Below are 27,263 nucleotides of genomic sequence, written 5' to 3' on the forward strand. Positions count from 1 at the left end.
GCCTTCCTGCCTTCCTGCCTTCCTGCCTTCCTGCCTTCCTGCCTTCCATGGGTATGTATCATCTTCACAAAAAGGAAGAGCCATCTCACCAGCCTTAGATTGTAGATTCTGGACTGCGCATGGAGAATCCAGCACGGGGTGGTGTTAGGGCAGGGAAGGTGAGGAGGGCAGGTGATTAATGGAGAAAGAGTGAAGGAGAAAGCCTTATTACTTCATATATCATGTAGATTATTCCTATGCAGTCTATCCAGTGGTTGTGTATAGTCACTTAAAACTCCAAAGCCTTCGGGGAAAAAAGCTTTCAATTCACAAAGTAAAACACTCAAAGGTCAAAAAGTAGCATGCAGCATCTTTACTACATGTGTTTTTTTTTTTTTTCTTTTTTTTTTTTTTTTATCTTTAACATTTAGTTTTGCACTATAATTGCGGAGCTTATTTTCAATATAAGATACAAGACCCTCTTTTTATGAATCCCATATCTATTGAGGAACTGAGTTAAATGGTGCATACCTCTTCTGGAAATCTAGTTGTCAGTAAGAGCTGTAATGTTTGACACCTGCAAAAAACAAGTCCTTGTGCCTTTCCAGCAGAATGAGGTTCTGGCAGAGTTACTTGCCTCACCTGTGCCCTGTGCCCATTTGAATACCTTATATTTATCACCTGGCTTCAGATGGCCACTGTGGAAGACTATGCTTCTCCATTAGGGTCTGTCTCTGATGTGTCAGCCTGTGCAAACACATTAAATGTCCCTGGGCATCTGCAATGGTATTACTGTGTTTAGACAGCTGAAGCCCATTTAGGAGATGATATAACCTTCACGTTCTATTATTATTATTAGTATCATTTTATTTTCTCACACTGCTGTGGTACAGACTGTAGTCCTACCACCACGCTGTTTAGATATAAAGACCATGCATCCCATACAGAATTCAAAAGCACGCAGCTCTGTCAGTCAACGCCACCTTTATCAGCCACACCCTTTAGGCTCCTTTAGCCTCCTCCACCCTGAAACAGGTAGGTTGAGTGACAGCATTCCCAGGCCCCAGTTTGGAGGGAATATCAGGGTGTGGTGTCACAGCTGGTTGAAGGCAGCCTGGCACAGGGGCCCCAGCGGTGCTACTGATCTTATAGGCAGCTGGAAAGCTAGTCAGCAAAACAACAACAACAAAAAAGTTGTCAGCTGGATCAGCGAACTTATCTTGCTGACTGTGTGGCTGCTTTGTTATTAGTACTGGCACAGAGTGACTGAGGAGAGAGTGTGTGTGTGTGTATGCATGCATGCTTATGTGCTAGGCAGGGGAGGGTGGAGGGGAGGTGGTGCAAGTGGGGCTAGGTGCAGAGGGACCTTATAAGGTTCACAGTTTAAATCAATTAAACTACACTCCAGCTGTACTGGAAATGATAGCATGAGATGATTTAAGCTTTATCTCAAAGGGGCACAGGTTACAATTAGAAATATATTGCTGTTTTGGTTATTTTTCAAGGTCAAACACAGGGTTTTCTCTGTGCTATTACTTTACTTGAAAGTGGAATTGTGCTGCTCTGCTGAGTATATGTATTTGAACTCACATTCTGAAGTATTCTTATCAGAATGTAAAATTAAGAGAAAAAAGCATAGCTTTTCATTCTTTAGGTGCTTGATTATTTTCATTTAGATTCAGAAAACTGGGGAAAAATGGCTATTTTAATATGTTAGAATGATAAAATTCAGGGAGCTTAAATCAGGACCTCATGCTCCAAATCACAAAGACTAATCACAGAAAAATAGCGTGGGGCTCTATTGTAAATTCCTTTAGGTCCAGGAATTTTATTTTTATTCCCTACCTAATTATCCAGCTTCAGCAGAAAGTATGGGTAATGGCTCATTGTTCTCTGCCCTTTCCTTCTACCTGTTTCTGCAATTTTTAGTTTTTAGTCCCCCAGTGTGGAGGATGTGGGTTGAATTATCTCTAGTTCAAGTGGGTACCGAAATTCTGAGGTTACATTCATAAATGGGGAAGGTCTTGTTGCAGAGCTGGTTGTGTGAGAATTAAGTAGCTGTGCCCCCTCTGCCTGAATTTCTGGATGTCTCGCAGTAGTTAATGCTGTTCTTCTTCTGCTCAATGGTGTCAGTTGAATGCATGTGAAATACACCTGACAAAGCAGGACAGCCAGGCAGCTTGTGCGTGGCTCCAGAACTTTGTCTGCCTTCTGTGTGAATCATAACTGATGGCTTTGCCACCTTCCCAGCATTACATCTGTACACCCTGAAGAGGCGCTGATATATAGATATATTAGCAATATTGTAGCCCAAAATGAAACCGGAGGCTTTGTAAGTGTGAGAACAGGAGTTTTCTGTATTGCTTGTGTTGATTCAAGTGACATGTATGTCCCTGTCACCTATTTCTAAAGTGTCTCCAAATCTCATCTCTGGTTTCTGTTCTGTTAGATGATTCGTCATGTATTTGGCAAGCAGCCTTAAGCAAATAAATTATCATTATTATCATTATTATTATTATTATTATTTTGGTAGGGGGCAGAGAACAGTCATAGAGAGGACCTTGCTAAAACCATGGTATCTAGATGAACTCTTTGTCTTTATACAGTTATGCTGCAAATTCACACAGTAGCTTATTTTCTGAGGTCTGTTTCTATAAACTCAAATATGCCTGTCTTGCTTGCTTTCCTGTTCTGCTCTCTAATCCCATTGCATATTTTGCTTAAACTGTATGGTATAATGAATTCTCACTAATTCTTTCTTTCTTTCTTTCTTTTTTTCTTTCTTTCTTTCTTTCTTTCTTTCTTTCTTTCTTTCTTTCTTTCTTTCTTTCTTTCTTTCTTTCTTTCTTTCTTTTTCTTTCTTTCTTTCTTTCTTTCTTGCTTAAGAGTCCTTCCCTCTCTTCCCTCTCTATATCCCTAGGATATAGATATGAAATTGTGCTCTTGTTCTCATGTAGTCTTTTATGTCATATTGTAAAACAAGAATTTTATTGTGGGTAGGAAAAAAAAAAAAAAAGAAAGAATGAACCCCCCCACACAAATGTGTCCTGTATTTTTAATGACAAGAGTTTTGCCAAGTGGCAATTAGTATTCCTCAGTTTTTGTGCTAATTAGGAGCTTCTCAGTGTCCTCCAAGAAATACATTTTCTACTGAGTTAGCAGATGTTCAGACAGGTGAGCTAATATGGTCTTTGATAGGTGTGATTTTTAGAGTGTTTTTCCATACTGCTTTTCCCTTTCTCTTTTATGTTCTGACATTATTCATATTCTTATGCTATTTAAATCACTGGTCTGATCTGTGCTGAGCTTTTCTGCAATTTTGTGTTCGAAAAAAAAAAAGTATGACAGCTGAATTAGTCGCTCAAAGGAAAAGGTATTTATTGTTCTGAAACTAAGGGAAGGGAGGAAACATAGTCTTGTTTTACTAAACCAAATTCTTTAATGAGCTTCAATTCAAAATATAAGCATTAAAAATCCCATGGGGTTGTCATTATTCTTGACCCACTAAAGACAATCATGCTCCATGAATTGTGGTAGCTGGCTGTAAGGGTTCAGAGTTGATCCCCTCCCCTCCCCTCCCCTCCCTCTTTTTCTCCAATTTGTGTACACCATGAAGATAGAGCCTTTCATCATATCAAGGTCTCATAGTGTCATAAAATGTTTTCCATCCAATATTATTTGAGATACCAGTCCTCTTGTTCCCATATTACGCACAGTTTGGTTGGTAAGTCTTCTGTTTAACCAACACATAGGAAAAATTCTAGAAAATAGCCAAGTTCATGGGTGAGAGAGCAATTTTGATAATGTCACTGGTACTTGTGATCTAAATCAGTCACTTACGACTATGTGAATTGTGTGTATGAACATTCACTAGAAAGCAAAGCAAATATATGGACTGATGGATTTTCCTTAGGATGATCTTACTTTGGGGATGATCTTATTTGGTTTGATCAACTAAAATGCACCCTGACAAGAGGTGCAGACTGCATTCAGTTACTGAGCCAACTGACTGATTTACAGATAGAGTGGCACAATTTTTTGCTGGTGCTATGAGAACCATTACAAGTAGTATGCTGAACCCCTTCAGCTGATCACTAGCTGATGACTCTCCCTTGTTGCTTCAGCAAGAAGTAAGTAAATGCTTGAACCAGCAGTAAGTGGCAGGATTAGTAAAATGTTTTAGACTACAATCTACAACATATTCTCTGACTGCTTTGTAATAAGAAAGAAAAAACAAACAAACAAGCAACAACAACAAACACTGAAAACTGAAAGGTCAAACTCTCTAATCATTCATTTCTCAGCTTCACAATCAGTCTTGCATTTCCTTGGCACATATGGGAACGGTAGCTAATATATAGCATACTGTATTTGTGTCAAAGGGAATCTGTCTGGTCACTTCACTTACACAACTCATAACTCTCAATCAAATCAAGCAATGACATGAAGTGGAGTATTGGTATCTTTCTCCCTGTACACAGTAGTATGAGGTCATCACAGGTGACCAGAGGTGTCATCTGTCTCTTCTAGATTCAAAGAAGTGCTGCCAAAGTTAGAGCTAGAGTTAAGGCCTTGGATAGACCCGGAAGAGAAATGGAACTTGTCATCTTATATTTAAATTTCTGGCTAGATGTTAGTTAACTCATTCTATGATCCTTCCTGAAATTTCTGAGAATAAGTTTCTGAAAGAACTGAAATATATAATATTTAGATTTCTTTTTACTTGTCTGCTTCTAATGAATTTGAAAGTGAGTAATGGAAAATTATTCAAACATCAACAGCGGTGACACAGTGGGGATGGCTTATGGTCAAACTTTGTGAAAAATAAAATAAAATAAAATAAAATGGTTGGTTTGTTCATCTTCACCAACAGTTGGCACTGTTCATCATTTAATTGTATTTATGTAAAGAGGTCTTCAGTTACTATTAGCCAACAAAATCTCTAAGCTGGAAGGTCCCAAAGTTGGAATCTTTCCCCTTTTTGATGCTGCAAAATGATAAATGCAACTGTGGTTACCAGGTTAGAAATGATCCTGAAATTCCATACAGAAGGGGAGCTCTGGCCCTTTTCTGTGTGTCTGTGAGCAGAAAAGTTTGGTGATTTTCTCTGTAGGCTTCCTTCTTTCTTCATCTGTCATAGGGAGCATCTTTCCTGCCATCACTAAGAAATATGTGCGCTCATTCCATTCCACATGATACCTATATGATAAATGAGTCCTTGACACTTTCCTTTCTGATATTAAAACTGGATCAGCCGACCTCATTCAAAAGACTGAATTTTCCTATGCAAGTCACTTCATCTGTTTGTCATGCATCACTCCATTTCCCAAATTCTGTATTTGAATGACAGCTCAGCTTGGAGACTATGTCCATCTTCACAGTTTCAATCATTGTAAAGATGTCTGAATGAATGTCTCTCATTCCAAATATTGAGTTGTTACTTTAGATCCCAATACTAATTTTGCCTCTGATTTACTTGTCCAGTGGCACACTGCTGAATCTCCTTTTATGCTTTGAAGGAAGTCTGAAGAAACCAGCTCATGCGTGTTTTTAATTATATGTTTGTTCAGTTCTCTGTGGATGTCAGGAGCTGTGAACAGTAAATGCCAAGTGATTGCCAGGAAGACAGCTGCTGACTGCAGTACACAGTAGACAGAACCCTTCTATCTAACTGCCACTGCCTTGCCATGCACATACCGACAATATCTGATTTTGATTATAGTCTCTCCTCTGATGATAGTGCTGTCTCAGGTTCTGCTAGAGACAAAGTCTTGGTCAAGTGAAAACATAAGCAACGGTGCAGTCAAGGACAAAGTCAGTCTCCCCCAGATTCCAGTCTATTGACTTTTCTTTCTTCCTCATTTGAAGAGAACTGAAAAGCTAACAATCCTCCTTTAAATGAGCATAACTTGCTGTATTATGTTAGTCTAGACAAAGGAAATCAAATTAATTAGCAGAAAGACTGCAAATGTGCTGTGTAGGAGGACCTGTCATTAAAGTACCTCATCCAGGCTCCTGTGGCTTGGTGTGCATTCAGAATGATAGCTCTGGTCTTCCTCTCGGCAGAAGAAGAGAAATAGAATAATACTAGGCTTCAATTAGAACCATAATTTAGTCATGGGCAAGGAGAGGGGGAGGTGAGTAGGAAGACAGTTGCTCTGCAAAGCCTAGGTCATAAAATATAAAATCCCAGTTTATGCATGGCCACATATCCTTCTATGATTGAATTACAGCCTTCATTTTCAATAATGGGCCAAGTCTGTAAACCAGAATACAGGCAGAACAAATATTTACATTCTTAGGGCAATGTCGGAGGAAGAATCACTGGACAGAGCATGAATCAAAGCCACATGAACATAGATGTGGGACAGCCACGTGTTGCCATCGGTGTGGAGTGGGAGGGACAGAGTAAGTTTCCAGTATTTGGATGTAAACTTTTCTGCAGTATTTCACTGGAGGTTCAGCTTCTGGTTAAGCAACTCACACTGCCAATAATTATGAATAAACTGCAGTTAGTCTTTTTGTTCTGTGCACTATACATTTTCCAGTGTATCTAGAAAGTGGTATACTTAGGTATTTAGCAATGTTTATATTAATAATGAACAATTACAATTTTATTTGTATTTCTGACTTTAGCACCTCATAACTTTTGTACTTTTGGCAGTTGATTATCTGCTGATGTGATTTATTTTGGTCCAGCTGACAGCTATGACAGTAGTAAACATTACTTTCAATTTGTAAATATTGATAGACTTGGAGTGAAATAAATGAAAATTTATTTAGTTAAATTAACAAAATAACTGGAAAACAAGGGTCAGAATGGTTCCATATTGAGGAATTTGCATCAGGACATCAGTTGACATATGTACTGCCATAGCCAAAAAGCTGTATAACTCTGAAGTTTTTGAACTCCAAATTTCCTTTTAATTTATAGACTTGCAAACGTGCATACACAAACAACCATCAGGATATATGGTTCTGTCCTGCTAAGCCCTCACAAATTTCAATTGCACTTCAGTCTTGTACCTGAATTTTCTCATATGTGATCTTGAGTGAACAGGTTCCCTCTCAGAGAAAACACCAACAACTGAGTTAAACATTTGAAACAAAAGTGGTTAAACAGAGTTTCTGATGGACCATTAGTTAACCCACAAAATATGTGTAAAAGTAAGCCAGGTAGAGGCCTTAGAGAAACAAGAAAATATAACTCCCCAAGTAAATTTGTTAACTAAAGGGGATCCAAGATATCACAGGATCAACTCAATGGTAATGCCATGCATGGTTTACAGCAGTGAAGCATTCTTGCCTGGCTTCCATCTATGCATGATGCGAATAAGGCTTTCTTCACCATTGGGCCAGCTTACACACTGAGAAAGAGAATGTAGCAAAAACTTGGAGGTGACACATTGTTCTTTCAAGGGGTCATGTGTTACACATGAACATTAGAACTCATTAATTCTGATTTTCTAGATTTTCTATGGATGTGTTTGGTTTGCCAGTCCACGACAGTAACTCTAAACATTGTCTTTACTACTCACACCTCTTACGGTACCAAACAGTGATATCCTTGACTTGTCTGACCCTCCCCTTGCTTGACATAACTTTTGTACCTTCCTGTACACCCAGGAAAAAAACACAGTGCGCTGCAATGGATGTTTCAAAACTGCCTTGTTGTCAAAGTTGTTTGAAATTGGACCAGTGGATTAAAAAATGTAATTGTGAGGAATTGCCAGATGTATAATTCATGTTGCTCATTAAGAAAAGACTAAAAAAAAATTGGGAATTCTCTAAATTCAGCATAATTGAGAAGAAAAATGCTGTTCTGTGAAGCTAATTGTTCTGGTAAGGCACTTAGTTACATGTTTGTCTGGCTGGGGTTAACATTGGCTTGATAGTTGTTTAATTTGTTCATTACCATAGGTCTTTTGCACTCTGTTCCCAGAACTGTTGTAAGGTTTAGTCAGCAGAACTGATGTTTTGTCAGGCAAATTTAAAGGGTAGCCCATAGTATATTGAGATACAAGCAATTCTTATTTGAGCCATCCATGTGTTTCAGCTCTATAAACAGTATAAGGGCTCGCTAAAATTTTTAATATAAATATTAGACCATAAGTAATATTTTAGATTTTTCAAACATGAACAGAACTATGTAAAAGTGATAATTTAGCAACTGCAGATAATGTCTAGAATATAGAGAGAGTGACAGAGTGCAAATAACTGACTCTACCAGAAAGCATGGAAAAAATTAGATGATAATTCTCTGTTGATTAGTGTAGTGTTTTGAATATACAAGATTACAAGCCACCTATTGATTTTTAGAAGGAATCACATTTCCCTGTCCCTAAGGAGAAGTAAGCAGAAACTTATGAGCACTTTTATGGTGCTTTAAGGTAGAGGCCTCAGTATTCTTCTAGAACAGATCTCTATGCTCTCAGATGCCCTCTTCTGAGAAAGGTACAAATACAGTAATACACATATATTGAAGACTAATGGTTTTCTCCCTTATTGTGAGGGAGAAACAAGCTTTGTGACCTGGAAATTGACCATTAATTGAAGCTACAAGGCAATAAAACTCCTAACACAAACTCTGTTCTATCAAATTTCAGGGAAACTGCATAGGACATTTTCATGTAGAACTGCTTTCATACAGAAAAGTATTATGTCTTTAAAGAAATGGTTGCCTAAGGGTAAAAAATCTGGATTGATCAGCAAAAAGAATAGTATTGGTGCCATATGGTGTGATTAAAAGACCTTGTAAACTGTCCACTCCCAGTTAATTTCTGACCTCCAGTAACTCACTTCCCCTCTGTGCTCTATTCTGGTCCCACCATATGTTGTTCACCAAGTTAGTCTACAAACATTCTGAGGTTATGCCTCTTAGTCAGGCTCTGGTCTTGGATGAGATTTCTATGTTCTGTTGTAATGCAAACAACAAAAATAAAATGGAGACTACTCATTGCAAAATAGTCTTTTGTAGTATTGATTCTCCAGCGAGGAAGGAATGAAATGAGCTATTGTATTTAAATGCTGAACTTTCCCCATTCTTGTGTTGACTATCCTCTTTTCCAGCAGGCTGAGGGATAGTCACAAATGAAGACGTTTGCTCAAGCCACCACTTCCTTTCCGATTTAGTTTTAGTTTCCCAAGGGCAGAATTCTGCTGTTTTCTCCTGAATGAAACGCTGCCAAATGGGAGTGTATCGGCTGTCTTCTGCACAGAAGAATAAAGTTAAATGTAGGCTGTTATTGCTTGCTGGACAAAATGTTCATGTCCGAACAGAAATGGCTTGCCTATTTGGGGTTCTTACGCTGAAAAGCTGGAGAACACTGAAAAGGAAAACAAGCATCTTTTTAACCTGGTTCACTCAAAAAAAAAAAAAAAAAAAAAAAAAAAAAAAAAAAGACACATTTTTAGATTCAGAGGAGAACTAGCTTCCAGTCCATTCCAAAAAGCTATTCTTCTTGTATCCAAGGAGTTTATTTATTCCTCCCACCCCCTGACTGTAGCATTCTCCAAAACCAGGTTGGGAGAAAGAAAATCAACCTCATGGGCAGCAAGCAGAAATCTGGTTTTATTTTGTGGCTTTTTTCCTCCCCCCATTCTCCCTTTTTTCCCAAGTGTTGCATGTGCTGCCAGTACTGATGACTACCCAGACACTTCTGAGTAGGACATCTCACTCTGCTTGGGACAATTCACATGTGCTCACCAGGCAGACATTTGTCTGTGGTTGGCTCTAAAACCACAAGTTCCTGAAACTGAAATTGCAACAAAATTTAGGAGTTTTAATCATAACAGTATTCCGCAAAGTCTTTGTCCAGTTACCTGTTAGTATTCAGTCTGAGCTCAGTGTATTCAGGTCCCCCTAAAAATGTCATTGCTGAATTACCTGAGTACTATAGGATGATTTAACACTTAACATTTCTTGCCACTTTTCTTCCTCATCTGTATTTTACTTTTGCCTGTGTAGAACTGATAAATGCTGATGCAGTTGTGGAATCAAATCTTAGTTGCTGATAAATAGAGGGCATTTTGAAGTTGATAGCATCTTGCTTCACTATATTACTTGGGCAAAATTTAAACTTAAAAAATAAAACAAAACTGGAAGCTAGTTTCCTTCAATATTTTCTTCTAGTTGGACAATTGCATTAGGGATTTTATATATTATATAAGTGGTTTTTTGGTATGCACTGGTATTTATCATGGATAGAAAAATAGTGAATGTATCTCAAATTAAAATACCAGGGCTGGTTTCACCAATATTTCTATTCTTTTCTTTGTCACTTTAGTCTTCTGGAATTCTGGGTCATATCTTAAATGTAAAATACCGATATCTCGGCAATTGAAATTTCCAGTGACAGTCCTCACAAGCTCCTAGCTTGGAAAATCAGAAAAATTTCTGAATTCCTCCAGTATTCATACTTTTAAAAAGAAAAATAAAAAAGTGAAGGTCAGGTTTAGAAGCTATGCAAGATAAGAAAGATTCTGCCTGTGGAGAGATGAACACCATAGATCAGTAATACAATATTTAAATCAATATACTTCCTGGCAGGATGTCAGTGCAAAGAAGAGCATAGGAGTAATGTGATCTCTTAACTCTAATGAAATGAGCAGCTGCATTCAAACCTGTTTCAAATGTGCTTGTCTGAAGTTTCTGAAAGAAGGAAACCATGATTATAAACATGGATTTCTGGTGGCAGAAAGGTAGATAAGAAAGACAGGGGACAAACTGGGAAGGAAAAGATACAATTCTAGCCAGTTGGCTTTAGTGCCAAATGTGAACTTACTTACCTTTAATTTTCTTCATAATTACTCTTATCCTAAAAATAACATATCTGACATATTAAACATGGCTAAACAGGACAGGAACAATTGTTTGATTCCTTGATTCCTCTTATATTTGTGTGCATGCACCAGGAATTCTTCTACACTCCCAGCCTCTTTGGGGAAAAATCAAGATAAAACTCCTGGTTGTAGAAAATTTACAGTGAGAGCTGAAATTAGTATGAAGTAACATCATCTGTGTTTTTTTAACTAGCTTTAGCTTAGCATAGACTGGCTCCATCAATATATTTGTTCTATGTACTTTGTTTCTATCTATGCATATGCTCTATTTTTCATAACTAAATTCAACACCTTCAGGAACTGTCTTGACAAGGAGAATGTCTAAGTTCTAACATCACTGGGGAAATGCCAACCTCTTTTGAGGGATGCAGCCATGCATCTTTGAAACCCTTCCATACCCTTTCAGAAGAAGAGTCTGGCCAGAACAGAAAAGTTCTTGTGACATCCAGCTTGTGGGCAGACCTCTCCTGTTTTCATTCACAGCTTTGTGGCATTGCCCATAGGTTTGCATGGGCCTCACTGAGGGAGAGGTGTTGGTGGGAGGGAGACAGAGGGATGGAGAGGAAAAAGATTCTCTACCCAAGCCAGCTAGTGAGCATGCAAGAAGTTCATGATGTCTGAAAAAAATAAATAAATATATATATTTTTTTTTTAAAAAATCTCCTTCTACCTGTTCTGCTTGGGTTGTGATGCAATAAAACTGCTTTCTCCCAGATCACTGTAGAAGGTTCTTAGAGGGCAAGAATGGAAAAACTTCTGCCTGCAGTGGCATTAATTACTGTTTTTTAAACAATCATCCCCTTTGGTATTGCATGCAGTGGTGTTTAAAGTAATGCTTTAAAAGTATTCCTAGTACATGGTAGATCTTACTGCTAAAACAAAGTAATATTTTTATCTGAGTATCATTATAGCTGCCGTACTGGATTTTCTGAGATTTGCTTTCTCTCCCTGCCTCCGACATGTTCTTTTGTTGTGGCTGGCCTCAGTTTTAGCAATTTAATCATGAGAATCTATTAATTTCGGAATCATTCATTAAGAGGTCCATGCTTCTGCAAAAAGAAAGATATAATACAGTGTTCAGTAATTGCTGTTGAGATATAGGATCAACGTTTTCCAAAGGATACTCAAAAGGGAGAAGCTAGCACCAAATGCCTCCCTTACACAAAAATGCCTGGTTGGTGTAGTCTTTATTTGAACAATTTACCATTAGAATCATGCTTGACCATTAATAAATTAAATAAATAGCATTTTTGGCTTCCTGGTAGAGAATCTGATATTTCCTGGCTTCCCACATATGTCGTTAAAGCCAAGTCCTAGTTCTTTGAAAAGTTACTGCCTGGCTTGTCTTCAAGGAACTCTTCTTGTGTCCCATCTTAAATGCTGAGTACTGACCATGTACACCATGTTCTTACATTAATATACATATGGCTGTTTTGTAATTTTTTTTTTATATTATTATTTATTTTTTTGACTAGGGCTAATAAGAAAGTAAGTAGGGAGTCAAAAAAGTTTTGGTAACAGTTTCTCAGAGTCAGCTGAATAGCCAATCCCAAAGGAAAGCTCTTATATCTCTGAAGTTTGCAGGATGGAAAATAATGATGCAGGGGATCAAACGTGACTATGTATATATCATGCCACAGAATTATACCTGATTTAATCTAGGCTATATTGCCTACCTTTTGCTGTTAGTTGAAGAGAAATAACTGTTTTCCAAGGGAAACTCTTCTGTTATGAATGAAATACAAAGTTTTCAAAAAATGAAGCTTATCTGAATTTGTGTTTTTCATATTTCTATTGTTCTTCTTCCCATTATCTCATAGAGTGCTTTTGATGGCTGTAGAATAGGTTTATAGTACTATATCTTCTTCCACATATGTATTTACAGTTTTATCAGAGAGCTCAATGCTTCCAGGCATGCTGGTAAAGGCAAGAGTAGGTGTTACATGCTGAAACAAGCAAATAGGTCTCACAGTTGCAGTTTTCCTGAGCAGTTAACATAAGACACTACAGCAATCTTCTAGTTATATCCCTCTCTCTTTCTCGCCACCTGAAGATCAATCCTGAAGCAGGCTGTTCTAAGAAATGGGAATTCAGAAATAGTCAGAAACTGCATCCTGAGCTCAGAAAGTGAAGTCACGTGCTTGAAAATTGGAAGGAAGCACCGGAGCAGTCACTTGGCACAGATGGGCACTGTGATTACCTACTTTCCTGTCTTTTGGACGATAGCTCCCAGTTGTGTTGGTGGACTTCTCCAAAATGATGCACTTGAATTCTGAGGTCAAAGCCATTGCTCCAATTCCCAGAGAGGTGCCCTAACTACAAAACTATAGGCTATTTTGGGGGTTACACTACTGCCTGTCCTGCTCCAGAGCTGGATTGCTTTCAAGAATGCATGAGTTATAGGGCCAGAAGGTCGGTATGCGAGAGGGAGCCTGACTTGGTAGATATTTTATGTTACACAGTAATTGGATACAAACAAGAAATAAAGCTAAGGGCAGACACAGCAATCCTGGGTCTTCCCCTCCTAGCTGAGTGCTTTGACCTCTCTGGATTACAGAGCTGGATCTTGGCGTTCCTGTTTCCTTGGCCAAAGTCTTTTTACGCTCCTGGGTACGTGATAGCACAGCTCCAGCATGACAGGTTTCATGAGCTTATGAACACATACTTGAAGCTGATTTCTGTATCTAAAAGAGGTAAAAATTTAACCCATGAAAAGCAAAGGCAGCCAGGTGCTGTTTTGTGTCTAGTGTAAGGCTATTTTCTGCACCAGTTCACACATTGAAAAAATGGGTTGGGGTGGGGAGTTGCATCAGCTGGCACAAAATCCTAAAGAAGCCGAAAACTGTCACATAGGAGCTTCCATCATCCCTGACATGGGGAGCCCCTCAGTGTAGTGGGATTGATAGATCCAGGCTGTCATTTGCACAAGTTTTAACTGTTTTCAACACTTGAGGCCACATGCCAGGTAATTCTTTGATATCAAACCAGGACAGAACTACTCTGTTTTTGCCAGAAGCCGAAGTCTTCTCACTTATGTTTTGTTTCTTCTCATTCTGCTCTGTGTGCAGACAGGCAGCATTCACCATGTTGCTTTGCATTCAGACTGAGTTTACCACAATTATCTGTTTTTATGAGAACAGAGAAGTTTCTCTTCTCTTTGCATGTGATTACCTAAAACATATGTAGTCCATGGAATGTTACTGGCATCAGGTGACCTTTTTTGCACCCTTACTGGCTTGAATAGGGGTCTTGTGTGCCAGGGTTTAGGAAGGCGTGATTTACCAGCTAGTCAGGGGCAACCCTATGATTAGAAATTCCATGATCTGACATGATACTCATTTGACCTGCTAGTGTAAAATAGAGTAATGCACTCCCTTTACATATTTGAGGGTTCAGGTTTGAGTGGGATCAGTGACAGAAATTGGTGTTGCAGTCCTACCTGTCTGTAGAAGTACTTGCTAACATGCACTGCAGTGTTTGATTTATAACCATACAATAGTGGCTTTGATTAATAATGCTTTATGAGTTGTAAACATAGACTTACTGAATAAATCTTACTTATTCTGTTGGATGGCTTTCCATGCTCACATAGAACTGTTTCAGAAATTATAAAGCTATTATAACATTTCTCTACATTATAGACTTTGTTACCTCTCTGCCAACTTTACAAAATTCCTGTGTAGGAATCCTTGACATGGAAGGGAAGTTGTCTTAACTTCCATTTTGTGATGATAAAGGGTGGTTATGGTAAGACAGGGTTTCACAAAGAAAGGGGTTGGGGAAAGTATCTCTCCTTTTGATGTGTCTCTAGACCTATACTTTTCTCTTCCCCATCAGAATAAGAGAAATGAAACTGGAGAGGTGACATCCCTGATGAAAAGGGCCAAACTCCCTCCCTGAAGGACAGTAGAGTTAGTATAATTACTTTGTGTTCTTGAATTTAAAAAGAAAAGTAGAAGAGTATGTCAGAGGAGTGCTGGCATAAGACATCTTGTGGAGAGCTCTCTTCTGTCTTTTTCTAGAAGATGTAGTCTTGTAATTTTTTTATTTTTTATGTTTTTATTTTTTTTTTCCCCTTTCTAAAACTTAAAGCAATGGGCATCAGTTGTTTTATCTACTACTGAAAAGCAGCCATCAGTACAGAATAACATGAGAACAATTTGAGAGGAAGCATGGAACACTATATTCAACTGAAACTAATTACCTGATTAGATTTTGGCCTGGCTGTGGGGGTTGACATCCAATGGTCTTGGCGACAATACCTGTGAACAAAGCCAAGTCTGGTCTTGATTCATTTAAAGAATCTGGACAAACCTTCTGGACCTTGTGTGCTGAATGCTAAGCAGTGCAAAAATAGGCCACTGATTTAAAGTGCCCATGACTACCATGATGTCAGCAGGCACCTGGTATACTTAGAGATGAATGCGCTTTTTTTGGGTTTTAGAAACACTTGTTTCTATTGAAAGGTGATTCCATTTCAAGCATGCAATCTGGTGGAATTTTACGTCTGCATCTGAGCATTCTCCACTCTCAGCAGTAGGATTAGCACTTTCATTTCCTTTAGCACTTCCAACTTCTCCCCTTAAATTTTAGTCAAAAACTGGCATTGAGATCTTGTAAACTTAGAAGATTACCTAAAAGATGTTGTCTTACCTACTCTGCTATAGTAGTTCCTTCTCTTTATCTCTCTAGAGGTTAAATACATGTTAAGTCTGCTTTGTGTGGTTAGAAGTATTTGTTATTACTGTGGCAGTCATCTCTTAGGTCTTCACCATAAACACATTTTTATTCTGTTGGTGTCTTTGGTAGGAAAAAAGCATGTTTTTATGTTAAAGCATTACTTGTAAGGATTTGAAGCTTTACTGGGAAGAGACGGATGACTCTTCCATCTATACACTGTTACAAAAATACAGTCCATTAAGAGCAAAGGTCTTTTAGAAAGACTGGAAGTGTCCTTACTTCTGAACTGGAAGCTTCTGGGATGCACTCACTTCTGGCCCCCTAGAAATACTCTTCTCTCCCTTCCCTGAGAGAATAAAATTAAATAAACTGTCAAATGAGCTGTGACAGTTCATTGGTGAGAATTGGCTTGATGAGGAAATTTAGTACTTCTACTATGATATCATGGAAGCACATTTAAACACACTACTAAACTGAATTGGACAAGTTGATCAAAATCCAGGAGCTGGTAAGAGATGCTCTGCAGAACAAGAAATTCTAATAGACAACCATAGGAAAAATATTTTTGCCAACTGGCTTATTATTTTAAGTTAACAACTGGCTTATTCTCTAACCTATTCCTTAACATCTAAAGTAAATATTGAATTCTCCCCTGTTTACAAACCTTCTTAAGCTATTTGCCTAGGAGGCCTTGCAGTAATGAAGTCCTCAAAGTTGTGTTGAAGCATTTCCTCCTGTTGCAATAGCAATTCCATCAAGTTTTTGGCCTCCCACAAAGACAGCAAATGCAAGGCTGTAAGAGTCTTAAGCCCCAAAACATTTCAGAAGCAATTTGAAATAACAAAAATATGCTTATGGACACCTCTCACTCCTTCGGCATGGAACTTGTCTAGATAGGGACTCCAGGGCTGAACAGGCAGACGGGAGTTCACCTCATGTAACCTGGTATTCCCTTCTCTCCACAGCCATCCACAAATGAGTTGTCACAGTATTGGCAGGGCTCTTCTGAGCCTTCAGTAGCCAGGAGTTTGCCCAGCTGTTTGGCCCAGGATTTCACAGAAAAAAAGGAAACCTTTCTGGCTGAAGCTTCTGTAAAATCACTGGTTCAGTGATGAAAGCAAAAGCTTCCCTATGGGGGAAAGAGAGTAGCTGGAAGCTTGGGTGGGGGGGGGAGTGCTGTGACTTTCAACAGGGCCTGGCCTCTTCATGATAGATATTCACCCTGGAATATACCCCTGATCTCCTAGGAATCTCCTAGGAAAAGTGGTGAGATTGCGAAGGCAGTAAGGTCTCAATTTCTTCTAAAAGTATGTGTAAAGTTAAAACTCCATTACAATCTTGTGGTTTGAAACCATGTCTCTTCTAACAGCTACTTGTATTGCCATTGCAGGATGATTTGGAAATTTGCCTTGTCGGTCTTCCTGATGGCAGCACTGGTTAGACTAACAGACACCAGGAAAAACCGCCCTGCGGGAGCCATCCCCTCCCCATACAAAGACAGCAGCAGCAACAACTCAGAAAGGAGGCAGCAGCTGAATAAGGAAGTGCTGGCCTCCAGCCAGGAGGCCCTTGTGGTCACCGAAAGGAAGTACCTCAAGAGCGACTGGTGCAAAACGCAGCCTCTGCGGCAGACTGTCAGTGAGGAGGGCTGCATAAGCCGCACCATCATCAACCGCTTCTGCTATGGACAGTGCAACTCTTTCTACATACCGCGGCATGTGAAAAAGGAGGAGGAATCCTTCCAATCCTGTGCTTTCTGCAAGCCGCATAAGGTCACCTCTTCAACGGTGCAGCTGGAGTGCCCTGAGTTGGACCCACCTTTCCGACTCAAGAAAATTCAGAAGGTGAAGCAGTGCCGCTGCATGTCTGTGAATTTGAACAACTCGGGCAAACTGTGAGAGCAGGGCTATCAAGCTACTGCTTGGTGTTGTCTCCGCAAGACCTACTGCTGCCTCTCCTCTCCTGTTGGGCAAACTGTCCATTTTTTTATTATTATTATTTTTTATTTTTATTTTGTATTTTTCATTTTTTTGTTTGCTTGTTTTTTTTGTTGTTGTTTTGTTTTGGTTTTGGTTTTGGTTTCTTTCAGAAGGCATCTCTCCAGCAAGGAAAGGTTCCTTGTCACTTGCCTACTGGAATAAAGCTTTTTAATGGGCTGTGTTATGCACTTCGCTATAAAGTTTCAGCGTATGTCCAGTATCATCTGGCTGTTGAGTCTTCCAGAGTGGAGCAGGCTTCCAGAAGTTGGGATCGATCATCTAAGTGACCAGTTGGCTGAATCCATAATTAAATGTTTCCACTGTGTGGAGTAAAGCCCCCTGCCCTACACTCCAGTCCCTTCCACGAGAAGAGAGCGTCTTCCTGGGCATTGGTCTGGAGCTTGCTACACTCACTTTGATGTGCTGGGGTGCGGCCTGGAACCAGGTGATGCAGACAAGGAGAGTTGCAAGGAGTAACACGCAGAAAGAGAGACCCTCTGATGAGGCTCAGCTTCTTAAGACAGCTTTAATTGTGCAATGACAAACTGTTCGGGGCTTGTAGTCTGAACTGCAGATGAGAACTGAAGGGGAGAGGGCGAAGCATCAGGTCAGCCACCGTGATCACATCAGCAGATTGAAGATGGTTTCTTTATACTGCTATGGCTGGAATACACTGAACACGTGATCTCTGCAGCAGTGTTTGTTTAGTAACCTAGCTATAGTAAACAGCTGTTTAAAGTATTATAGACCTAGCCATGTATATTTTTCTTGTGGCAGACTATGCCAGAGATTAAAATGTGTTGAGTAAGAGACTTGGTTGCTAGGTCAGCTGCCTAGCTTAAAATGAACATTTAAACTAGGCTTTCAGTAGGTTTTGTGTGCTATATATGTGTGTGTTTCTTACTTCAAAATGACAACATCCATTTATTACCTTATATTTATGCCTGCTCAGATTGGGGAAGGTGGATGGGTTGTGGGAGAGGAGCTGAGAATGCTAACAGTGTTTCACTTATGGTATAAAAGCCCTGTTGCACAAAGAACAAAATTTGGTCATTGCTGGTCCCAATGCAAAAGCTGCCTTATGCATTAGTGTCATCAGGTGTTGGGAATGGCACCTCTGCCATGACTGGAAACCATGTTAACATGTTAGAGTTGAAGGACAGACCCATCAGTCAGTGTTGCAGGAATGGGTCACAGCTGTATGAGCAGAGGGAGAGTCAGTGGTAATCACTACAGCTCTGGTGGTCCACTGTGCTTTTGAGTTCTACATAATCAAGTGTTGGTGAACACTTGCAGTTCGTTTTGATCATACTATGTTGTTATTCAGTTGGTGGAGTTTAGCATGTCCTGTATATCCTGTTTGTTCCAGTTCTGATCTGTATTAGTACCAGCTGCATTAAAATCCTAAGATGTCTAAAAACAAACCAGCCCCTTTCCCCAAACCAAAGCCTATGCATGCTCAATTGTCTGAAGCTTACAAATTAAAAATGACAAGTTGACTCCCTGATGCATGAATTAGGGTTCAGCATCTGCATCTACTGAAACCAGCTTGCTGTGAGAACTCTTTCCTAGCAGCCTTTTTACATGCAGCCACTTCAAGGGGTTAACATGTTTAGGCCTCTGGCCAGCCAAAGAGTTTAGTGCCACATTATGTGAGACAGGCTGCTCTAAGAGGCTTTTGGGACTGAGCTCCACAAGAGCTCACCAAGCGGTTTATGGGGATTGGCACGGGCAGGATGAGGTTGGTCAGGTATGTTAGCCCTATTAGGTGAACAGCCATAGGTTTTCTGCTGTGATCGTTCAGATGTGCACATGGAGACCCCTCACACTGGGTTGCTTTAGAGGCTGTCACTGCGATGCTGCCAGAGTCATACCAGCCACCAAACAGGCAATGTTCATTCTAGGCTTAATAGTATTGATTTGGGTGTGGGGGAAGGTGGCAATAGCCGCTCCAAGGATCTCAGTCTCCACTTGAAAGAAATGAACTGAAAGGCATTTTGGACTGGAGAGAGAAAAATACCCTAGTGACTTCAGTTAGGAAAAATGTGCAGGAATCTTTATCTTTAAGCTATGCCCTGCCTTTTTTTTTTTTTTTTTTTTCACCAGATTGCAATATAAATATGCTGCAGCGTAAAGCTCCTTCTAGGAGCTGTGTTTATGTAAAAATTGAGTTGAGCTTGTAATGGTTAAAACTGTATTTAATTCTTGTTTTATAAATGAAAACAAAAATTAAGAAATGCTTTAAGTATAATGTAATTATTTTATAGGTCTACTATTAAATTATAGATTAAATAATAAAGCTACTATAGGGTTATATGGCATTCAGGTGTACAGGCTTTGCTTCCACACCTTGTGTCCAGCCACTCTCTAATCAGTATATTTTCCAGCTTCCTTTTGACCTTACTAGATGCAGGTAAATGGATTGTCCTAACAGCCTGGGAAAGCCTAGCTACTTCTCCCCTTGTACCCTACTCCACCGCTCCACTGCAAAGTAACCTGCAAGTGAAGAGATGAAAAAAGATTGAACTAACAGCAGATTCTGGAGTCATTTATTCATGTACAAATTCTGGCCTTTTTTTGGTTAACTGATGAGGGCAACCAAAGCTCCATCATTGGCTGAACTGCTGACATCATTTGTGGTAAGAGAAGTAACTAATATCTCAACCTAAGTGATTTTACTTAAAATGCAGGTAAATCCTTATGTAATAGGCATGAACATACCCCATAGGAAAAAAAAAAAAAAAAAAAAAAGAAAAAATATCTATGTCGAGATATAAGTGAGTTTGAACTCTTGCTATCAACTCGTGAAGGAGTACACTGTACGGATCTTAAAGTATAGGGTAGTGTGTATTATTTGCTCATTTGTTTGCTTGTTTTCAACCCAGGGAAAAGGTAGCTACAAAATAATCTTGAAGGAAAACATGAGTGAGTCATCATGTGGCCAGAAGAGATGCCAGTCATGGGCCTTGAAAGAAGCACCTAGACCACAACTAGCAATGGAGGGCTGTTTTTTTTATGGCAGAGTAACTGACATCTGCAGAAACCCTTTGCTGTCTTCCTTTACCCCTATGTCTTGACCAAATCCTCTCATAGTTCACCAATTTAATTTGTGAGTTTGGGAGTTTTCCTTGTTTGGTTTTTAAGTAATTTGGTTTTACTGTTCTGCTGTGCTTTCACTACCTAAGTGTGGTCAGGGCCCTCTGCTCAGAACCTGCAACTGACTCTGTCACTTAGCTCAAAAGAAGCTCAGGCAGCCATTTCCTCCAACACCCCACTCTCGTTTCTGCCCATCTCTTAGCCACTGCCATGCTTTTCCAGTAGCTTCATTGCCCAGCACCCACCTGAACTGTTTGCATTACAGCCTAGATTCCAGCTTGGCTCTCCCTGCCTCTAGCTGCCTGACTACCAAAGCGTACCAGAGGTTTACACAGTAATCCAATAAAGTCCCTGTCGTGGAAGCAGTCCAAGACCAAGGCAAAAACTCCCAGCATCGACGGAAGAGGCACTAGGTCAGACAGATCCTGTATTTCTTAAATGTGACTAGTGTTGTGGGACAGGAAGGAGACAACTAACAGATGTTAGCTCTACCACTGTAGAACTGCTGACTTGGTAGGGCACCAGTCTGTGATGAGTGACAAATGAAGACTCCCAGTTTCTAAGAGCTTAAATTTGAGCTACAGCTGAGAATAAATAAGAAAATAGTTTTGACTCAAGAGAAAGTTTATCTTTCTTTACCTTCAGAGAGACACCATGCTTTTGAGACAATGGACTTACAATTACAAGCCTTTACAAGTAGGTTGGATGAATGTTTATCAGATACAGATGGGTCTGCCATAAGCAAGATAATAGCCTGGAAAATCCGTTCCATAATGTGAGTCCCATTTGACTGATGGGCAGTAGATCTGAATGACATTGGGCATTCTTTTTTGTTTTCTTCCTTTGTTGACCACTTCATATTACCTTCAGAAAAATTCAGCTCTATCAGTTTTCGCTTATTCTATCTACAGCATTTTAAATTTGGTGTAACTTAAGTAACTGATATAAGTGACTTGGCATAAACTCAGTTCTCCTTATTAACCTAGAGCATGAAAGAAAATAATTGCAATGAAAAGACTTGCTACATCTTCACTCAATGAAATTAATAACTGCTTCCAGCTTCTTAAGCTGATCACTGAAAAATCAGGCAAGAAAAAATGACAACATATGGAAGATATTACTAATTGCATTCCCAATACCACTGTTGGTTAATACTTAATTGACTTTTGGAAGTGCTTTGGGATGATGAAAGTTGCTACAAAAAAGCTAACCACTACTGCGTCATAACACATAAGACAAAGTACCATGCTTCTGAAAGACTTTAATTTGTAAAGAAAAACAACACAAATCCTCATAAAAAAAAAAAAAAAAGACTTTTATTCTCACACAAAGTTACATCCACTACTCAGGTATGAAAGTTCTTATTTAGCTGCTGCAATTTAAGCAACTGAGTGACATAAGATTCACAATCAACAAAGGTTCAGAACATGTGTCATGTTTGATGTTGCAATAAACAGGGGGTGAAGGGACCTAAAGGGCTATTCTGTCTCTTAAAAAAACCAAACATACCCAAACAAACAAACAAAATAACATTAGGCCAGAATTCTGTAAAAAGCCAAGTGTGCCACTGAACAAAATAGCAATGGTGTGAGTTAGGCTGGGATTCCACTGTGGGAGTGCTGTAGGTCAGCTTTGATGCTGCACGTAATGGGCTACTTTACTCTGTATAGAAGTTAAAATAACTGTTTCCAACCTGTTTTCAAGAGACATGCTCAAATAGGTTGAGCCAGAGCACAAAGAAAGAAGAAAATCTACGTAGCAGCTTGTTTCTTCAGATCATAGCATGGTACTGCCAGCTGCAGTGAGCCTTTGACAGAATTGCAAATAACTTTTAGCATCTGTGTGGCAGATCCTGTGAAAAGGGTAGCATGTACGTATGTTAATATGTATGTAACAGTACTACAAGGTTGTTGGACTTATATGAAATGTCTTTAATGATGTAAAACAGCATATACATATTTTCATAAGTACGTATATAAAATACATAATATGAAGATGATACTTTTGAAAGCATGTTTTTGTCCAGATAGGAATTTCATGAGCCTGTTGGCCGTGTTAATAGGAACAGGCACTGTATGCAGTGTTAATAGGAACAAGTTAAAGGCGCTTTTGTAGTAAGAATGCAGTCAGGCTTCTATTGTGTATTAAATCAGCTCCACAACCGCAAAGAGATGGATTTGAACCACCTAAGCCTAATGCAGTACTGGAAGGTATGCAGAAGCCAAAGAAGTGAGTGATACAGTCTGACTGGGTAAAGGACTCTGAAGGTCCTCACTATCCGCCCCTGGGGAAGAAGTTATATGTCTACATAACCTGGAATTACTGTCACTGTGCTTCCAAATGGCAAGGAAAGAGAATCCTTGTTTCTACTGATCCTTTCACAAAGGCTTTTCCTTGATGAGAAGTGGTGCTTAGGGAGTGAATGGTTGCAAGCAAACTACAGCACAGCGGGAGAGTGAAGAGAGAAGGCAACTACTTTGTTATTATTTATTTTATTTTCATATAAATTAACATTCTAAAAAAATTGAAATAGAAACACTAAATACAGTATTGCACATAGTGATCTTTGTTAGATGATCTATTATTTCATTTAGTATAGTAATATACATACTGTAGGTACTGAAGGAAACAGGAAGGCTACAAATGAAAACATGCTACTGTATCCTTGCACTTAGGAGCAAAGTTAAGAGGAAAAGACTATTGTTTACATAAATACAAACATGGATTTGAATCAGTGCCATTAAAATAGCTTTATTTTTTAAAGATATTTTTTTTTTCCATAAGTTAGTTGTAACAACAAATAATCTCTTCTTTTCACTTCCCCAAATAGTAATGTTACTCCCATCAACACAAAGTTTGAGAACTCTATTCTTGGTAATTTATATCCCTGCCAGAAATTATTACAACGGAATTTCAAATAGGTTTGTCAGCAACAGGAGACTTGCTTTTCACATAGTGAAAAAAAAAAAACATCATTTCTAGTGCTTGGTATATGTGAAGAATAACAGATTCCTGAGGTCAAATTTCACACTTTCTTTCATGACACCTTGTATAATATATTAGCCTCTGGACCACTAGGAATGTCTCATAATGTGCTAGATTAGACAGGGAACAACACAGCCCAGCAGGTTAGACCTCATTTGCTTTACCCCAGTGTCTTTTAGGCTCCAAGGCTGTGAACATATGCATCTAGTTCATTTGCACACACTGGTTACTTTCAGGAAAAGCCAGCCATGAAAGCAAAATGTTATCAATCAGGCTGATTAGTTTGGAGCTATTTATTTAAGACCGGAGGAACAGGTTGTTGCTGGTTGAGCATATCAAGGCTGATATAGTAAATTCTGGATTGAAAATAGGAATTAAGCACGTGGTCTAAAATGGAAGCCCTAAGTCATAGATTTCAATCATTGGCCTCCTAGGCAGGGAGACTGAAAGCCTGGAGGAAAAGTCTGCAATTACGTTAAGTGTGAAATTGATGTCAATTAGTTGGTAGTCTAAGTCTGTCACTAGAATTGGCTACTGTTTTCCATAAATGTCAGTCTCCATGTGCATCTTTTAACGGCTCTCTAAAGGAGTTTTAAATTAACTGTAAAGCTAATTCCAAAAGGGAATTCATGTACATGTGACTGAAATTCTGCCTGACATAACTGATCAGCAGTTAAAACTATACTATACCTTCTAAAGTTCATGTAAAAGTATTAGCTACTTATAATGTTAACAAACTATAATAGCCAAATCTCTCATACTCTCTATAGTACTTCTGTGCTTTTCTGTATCTTCCTGCCTTTTTTTTTTTTTTTTTTTTTTTTTAAATGCTGTATTTCTGACCCACCCATTACCACCTGACATTCACTATCTGGCAAAAGATGAAGTAAAAGTATGCTGCCTTATCGATTTTAAAGATAGTTATAGTAAACATCTTGTTCCACAAATATTTAGTCATGGAGGGCAACCAAACGAGTTGGGAAAGCATTGATTATACTGTATAAACAGCACTTAACGATTCAAAATACAAACTACAAATGCCAACATGAAACGGATACAAACAATTCACTAGGAGTAACATTTCTTTCCCTAATCTAAGTTTAGTGCCATGAAGTATTTGTGTTAGACAGATGTTGCCAGTAGGAATGGAAATGTTTTATTTTATCAAGTAGCATTCTTATGAAGTTCAACTTAATGCAATTTCCAGCATGTTCAGAACTGATGCAGATGCTGCTTTTTATGCATGCTGACTTGGCCTATTTGTAATATACCATACACTTAACAAAATATCATTTTTGAGTGGAAAAGGAGATACAGAGTACAAGGAAGGTGTTTCAAGTCCATACCTAGTCTATTGCTGGGCACTCCATTAAAGTGATTACACTCATTCATGAACATATATTAACACATCAATTGGTGGAAAACTCCAGAGAACAAAAAGCAAATTCAAAAAGGTCAAGAAAGCAAATGATCAGGATGATGTAGTTTCCTTCCCCTTCACCCCCCACCCACAGACATGTTGAGTTTTGGTAACCAGGTAACAATGGCTTTTGCTTTTCTTCTCTCAGATTTTCATACTTATCTTGGCTTTCTGAAAAATAATAAATAATAATTTTAAAAAAGCAGAAACTGAGTATACATAAAAATATCACACAAATATGTATAGCACACAAACACATAGGCTAACATTGAATTATACTTACTCTGGTGTTGAATTCACAAATAATATCCCTTTGAAACTAGAACTGAAGTAAAGTGCAGCTTTTTCACTGCTTGTGAAATATTTACTTCCCTTTTCGCTTTATCAAATTTTCAGTAACTGGGATTGACTGCAGTGGTAAATAAACCAAGATCCTGATATTCAGGCCTACCTGTAAGCCCAAGTTTCAGTGACTATAATAATGGTAATGATATGGGAATAATTAATCCTATAGTTATTTTTAGAAACTATATCTCAGTGCCTTTACATTCAGCAAGATGCAGCGGAGATGGAGAAATCCAAATCAACATTATTATTATTTTTTTTAAGCCTATTGATCCAGTTTCAAATAAAATTGATAAAATAAAAATCTAGTTTATCATTCCTAACCAAGCTGTTACCCTGTTTACATTTCCTGTAGCATGAACCAAAGCCAAAACTCCCTAAATACACCACTATTTTTTAGAGCTAAACCTCTTAAAAGTAAGAAACAAATACTGTAAAATATCATCATGTCTCAGATTATGCTAGTTAGAATACAGTAAATTACAACCTGCTTCATCTGACAGATGCCTCATAGTAAAATAACCATGACAACAAAACACAAAACAATTAAATAATGCTTGGGGGGCACATGAAAAAATCATCTGTTATAAGATTTTACAAATATAGTTGATGGCCAGCTGCTACAGAGATAATTTTAATGTGAGGTGCCAGAGGAAAATTAATTTGTTGTAAAAGAAGTCATGGTCCTACCAATGTTTTGGCAATCATAGTGGAAAATTTTCACTGAATTGACAAGAATTACTTCTCTATCGTTATGTTTATCTATCTGTTTTCTGGAGAACAGTCAGAGCACAGTATTAACTTTTCCTAGAGCTGCTGTTCCAAAGACATACAGATCAGTGGAACAGAAGCCACTAGTACTTGACACAGAGATCCAACTTAAAAAGTGCATATTATCATGTACTTTTCCTATATTTGTAGGTTTAGAAACAAGTAATTTCAGACTGAATAAGCTTGAAGACTGTAACTACCTTTCTCCCATCCAGGTGCATCCCACATCAAGACTGAGATGCAGACAGATTGACAGGACAGATCAATAACATGCTACTCTTGCTTGTGCTACATCTATTTTGTGGAGTAACATTACCAGGCAGCACTCAAACTACTTGTTAATCTAACAAGTTAACTCAATTTATGGAAGCATTAAAAAGAAAAAGAAAGAACAAAGTATATCAAGAATAACATTCTTATAAAAGTCAATGAGAAAAAGGTAGGTAGCTACAGTTTTTACTTACAATTCCGGAGTCATGTTTTGGTCTTATATTGTATAGTGATTTCCCCTTTTTCTGCCTGCAGACTTCCTCTGCTTCTTTAACTCTGAAATGAGACAAATTATAAATATTCCACTAGACAAAAACAATTTCCAAAAACAGTGCGGTATATAACTTACAAATTTAGACCTGAGGATACAAATGGACCTTATTTCCCATATTTTTATTAGCAAACTCCACAGTATAGCTCTTGCACTCCCTGGCTGTCGTTGCCATAGTACCAGGCTCTACTACTTGCAAGGTCAGGCAGAATCAATGACATATTCAATACTAGTTACAAAAGTAATCACTACTTGTTGCAGTTAAAGATTCAAGTCTAGCAGGATTTAAAATACACTGGAAGACGTGAAGACTAACTTTCAGAGCATTCATGCCAAACAATGCTATGAAAGCTACTTTTCTTGACATGACTATTTTGAAAACATTCTTCAACCACTCCTGACTTCACTACTTCAACTGCAGTTTAAATGAAGATTCACCAAGCTCTCTTGCCTTTAACCCGAATTTATTTGCATTAAAAATGGCAAAGCAGCTTAACCTAGAATTCCAGTCTTCACCCTCTCACTTAAAATTAAACTTTTGATCTGCTAGAAATGAAAATGTTCAGAATCATTCTTAAAGAACATGATTTTTACAACCAACATGGTGCACAACACTGCACACATC

At 38.6% G+C, this 27,263-nt stretch overlaps 2 protein-coding genes across 7 annotated transcripts in view; one reads left to right on the forward strand and one right to left on the reverse strand.

Moving 5' to 3' along the window:
- Nucleotides 1-25,173, forward strand: part of GREM2 (gremlin 2, DAN family BMP antagonist) — a 43,198-nt gene extending 18,025 nt beyond the window's left edge. The window contains exons 2-3 of the mRNA XM_035322378.1: nt 16,892-21,023; nt 21,056-25,173. Coding sequence (XP_035178269.1) covers nt 16,893-17,399 — 507 coding nt within the window. The 5' untranslated portion in view covers nt 16,892 and the 3' untranslated portion in view covers nt 17,400-21,023; nt 21,056-25,173. The remainder of the gene's footprint in view (nt 1-16,891; nt 21,024-21,055) is intronic.
- The window catches only part of FMN2 (formin 2), a 159,382-nt gene continuing 155,255 nt past the window's right edge, over nt 23,137-27,263 (reverse strand). For 4 of the 6 annotated variants that reach the window (XM_035322376.1, XM_035322373.1, XM_035322375.1 and 1 more), the window contains one exon: nt 25,345-26,643. In XM_035322376.1, coding sequence (XP_035178267.1) covers nt 26,523-26,643 — 121 coding nt within the window. In that variant the 3' untranslated portion in view covers nt 25,345-26,522. Of the gene's footprint in view, nt 25,153-25,344; nt 26,644-27,263 lie in introns of those variants that run through there. The other 2 variants (XM_035322377.1, XM_035322374.1) reach the window with 1 other exon arrangement.

This window comes from Oxyura jamaicensis, chromosome 3 (genome assembly GCF_011077185.1).
Source record: "Oxyura jamaicensis isolate SHBP4307 breed ruddy duck chromosome 3, BPBGC_Ojam_1.0, whole genome shotgun sequence".
NCBI classification, from domain to species: Eukaryota; Metazoa; Chordata; class Aves; order Anseriformes; family Anatidae; genus Oxyura; species Oxyura jamaicensis.